Here is a 2,500-nt window from a genome sequence, read left to right as displayed (position 1 = left end):
TTTTTGTTTTCTAGTTATTTTTATTTGCAAATAAAGACCCGCATGCAGCCCCAAAGGACTTTTTCTTTTGTTTTCTGGCTTTTTGGAACAGACACGCAAAAACCACTCACTTATGTAATTTTGCATGCAAAAAGAAGCATTTCAATAAATGTTTTTATTTCCATACATATGCATGCATTTATTTGTTTGGAGATGTGCAACTGAAGCAAAAAGAAATTCTTAAATTCTTTTCAATGCGCAGAAGCAAAGTGTGGGTCCCAGGTGTACGTACAGTAGAGTGGGCGCAGCTAGAACGTCTCCTAAATAATAAATTGAGTCAATTTACCTTTTTCTTTGTCATTGCAAGTGGTTCTTTGCATTATGTACCTTTTGAACTTTTAGGATTCATTTAGACGCACGCTTTTTACTTTTTTACCTTTTAATTTATCATTTATTTATTTATTGAGTAACTTGATTGGTATTTATGCATTTATTTCGCTATGTATTCAGGTGTACATACCCGCAAGTGCATGCAGCTCTATTTCACTTACATCTTTCCATGCATTTAATCCATGCGCGTGCACAAATGTCCTTCAAATAAATAAATAAATACAAATAAATAAAAATAAACATTGTATTCAAACATATGCACATATAAGTACCAATATATATATATGTATAGTATATATAAAACCGCGCATGCATGCACAACATACAGGCAAAGATGAAAAGACAATCTATAAATATCAATAAAAGTGTAAATATAAACATTTGATTGTATTTCTTGTTCAAAAGTTTGTGGAAAAACAAAAGGAATAGACAATTTCGCTGCGCGAAGATTTTCTTTGGGGCCTGGCTGAGGTGTACATACAGCTTAGACGGCGGTGTACGTACACCGCAGCCAGGCGCCAAAGGTGCTTTCAAAAAGGCACAAATAAGGGCATTTTAGCATCTAAATAAGGGCAATTATATATTTAAGGCAATTTTAAATAAACCCTAAACCCTAAACCCTAAACCCCAAACCCTAAGTGCATGCAGTCACTCCTTTATCGCAAAAGCAACACCCAAGCAGAGCCCCATAAGCATTTGCAGATTTATCATATTCTTGAACACACATATAATTCTTTATGTATTTGCATCTATTTTTGTTTATTTATTTATTTATATTCTTGTACACATTTATTCTTTATATTTTCACATTTATGTACACATTTATGTTTGTATATTATATATAGATGAAAAAGCACATCTATAAACCCATATCCATATTATAAATACATGTAGATATATATATATAAAATATACAAACGTTGTACAATATTAAATAGATAATTTGTAAATATTATAATAATGTTATACAATGTATATATATATATATATACTTTGTACATGTGCATGCATGTGCAAATTGAGTAAATAGAGCCGCACATGCAAACTCTTCTGAACGAACACCTAGCTCTAAATTTGTATTTGAATGCATGCATCTGCATGCGCGCAAGTGGCCTTAAAAATACATAGATATCTTTATACATATAAGCCCGTGCGTGCACGCATGCATGCATGCATGCATGCTTGCATGCATGCATGCATGCTCGCATGCATGCGCGGGTCAGTTTCACTTTTTGCAGGAGTTGCTGAGTTTCGGGGCTGCATGCAGCTCCGCGTCAAGAAGTCGTTTTGTGTTTGCGATTTGTTAGCATTTGTTAGTCGCAAATGGATTAAATGGATTAGGGCGGCCAAATGGACTTCCTGTTCGCAGCGGCGGGGTGTACGTACAGCCGGGCCAGCGGGGTGTACGTACACCCGGGCCTGCGGGGTGTACGTCGACCGGGGGTTTGGGGTGTCTGTACGGGCTGGTTTTGGGGTGGTTTTGGGGGCAAAATGTGTGGGTTTTGTGTGGGATTTGTGCGGAGTTTCGGCGGGAAAGTGGTGGCCCAGTAAAGGCGAAGTTGTCGTGTTTACTGGTGCTTGTTGGAGTTGCTTTTGCGGGTTTTGTGGGAGTGTTTTTTCCTGAAGAGGCGGCGCCAGGGCCTGCCGCTGCTGCTGCGGGGGCCCCTGCTGCTGCGGACGCGCCACAGCAAGTAGGCGAGAAACAGCAGCAGCATGAGCCCGAAGACCAAGTAAGAAATTCCCAAGTACAGAGAGCCCCCGCCCAAGGGCGAGGGGGCCACAAGCAGCAGGGCCTTGCGGCCCCCCCAGGGGCCCACGTCGTAGCTGATCGACACGTAGGCGTAGAGGGGCAGCAGCAGGGGCCCCTGGAGCTTGCCGTAGAGCTTTTTGAACTTGGGCAGAGCTGCCTGCTGCATCCAAGTTATGAAGTGGGTGTTTTCGACCATTTGGCCCGCCTCTGCGAAGTTCAGAGCTTCGTGGATGGCCCACGCGAGGCCCTCCTCGGGCTTGCCTCTGCCGTCCCTTCCGTCTTCATTATCTTCGACGCTCATCCAGAAGTAGACTTGGTCCCTGGCGGCGGCGCGGGCCTCGGCGGAGGGGTTCTTGTAGAGGCGGGCGGCGCCGCGGGGGC

General features: G+C 42.9%; 1 protein-coding gene across 1 annotated transcript; it reads right to left on the bottom strand.

The window, feature by feature from the left end:
- Positions 1-1,937: 1,937 nt before the first annotated feature.
- Positions 1,938-2,420, bottom strand: ETH_00021205 (transmembrane domain-containing protein, putative; the record flags this gene model as incomplete). Its single annotated transcript, XM_013375294.1, has 1 exon — positions 1,938-2,420. The coding sequence occupies one exon, from the start codon at positions 2,418-2,420 to the stop codon at positions 1,938-1,940; it is 483 nt and encodes a 160-aa protein (XP_013230748.1).
- Positions 2,421-2,500: the final 80 nt, after the last annotated feature.

The sequence above is a fragment of the Eimeria tenella genome, genomic scaffold (assembly GCF_000499545.2).
Source record: "Eimeria tenella Houghton genomic scaffold, Eth_scaff265, whole genome shotgun sequence".
Taxonomy (NCBI): domain Eukaryota; phylum Apicomplexa; class Conoidasida; order Eucoccidiorida; family Eimeriidae; genus Eimeria; species Eimeria tenella.
This window is presented reverse-complemented; position numbering and strand designations above follow the sequence as displayed.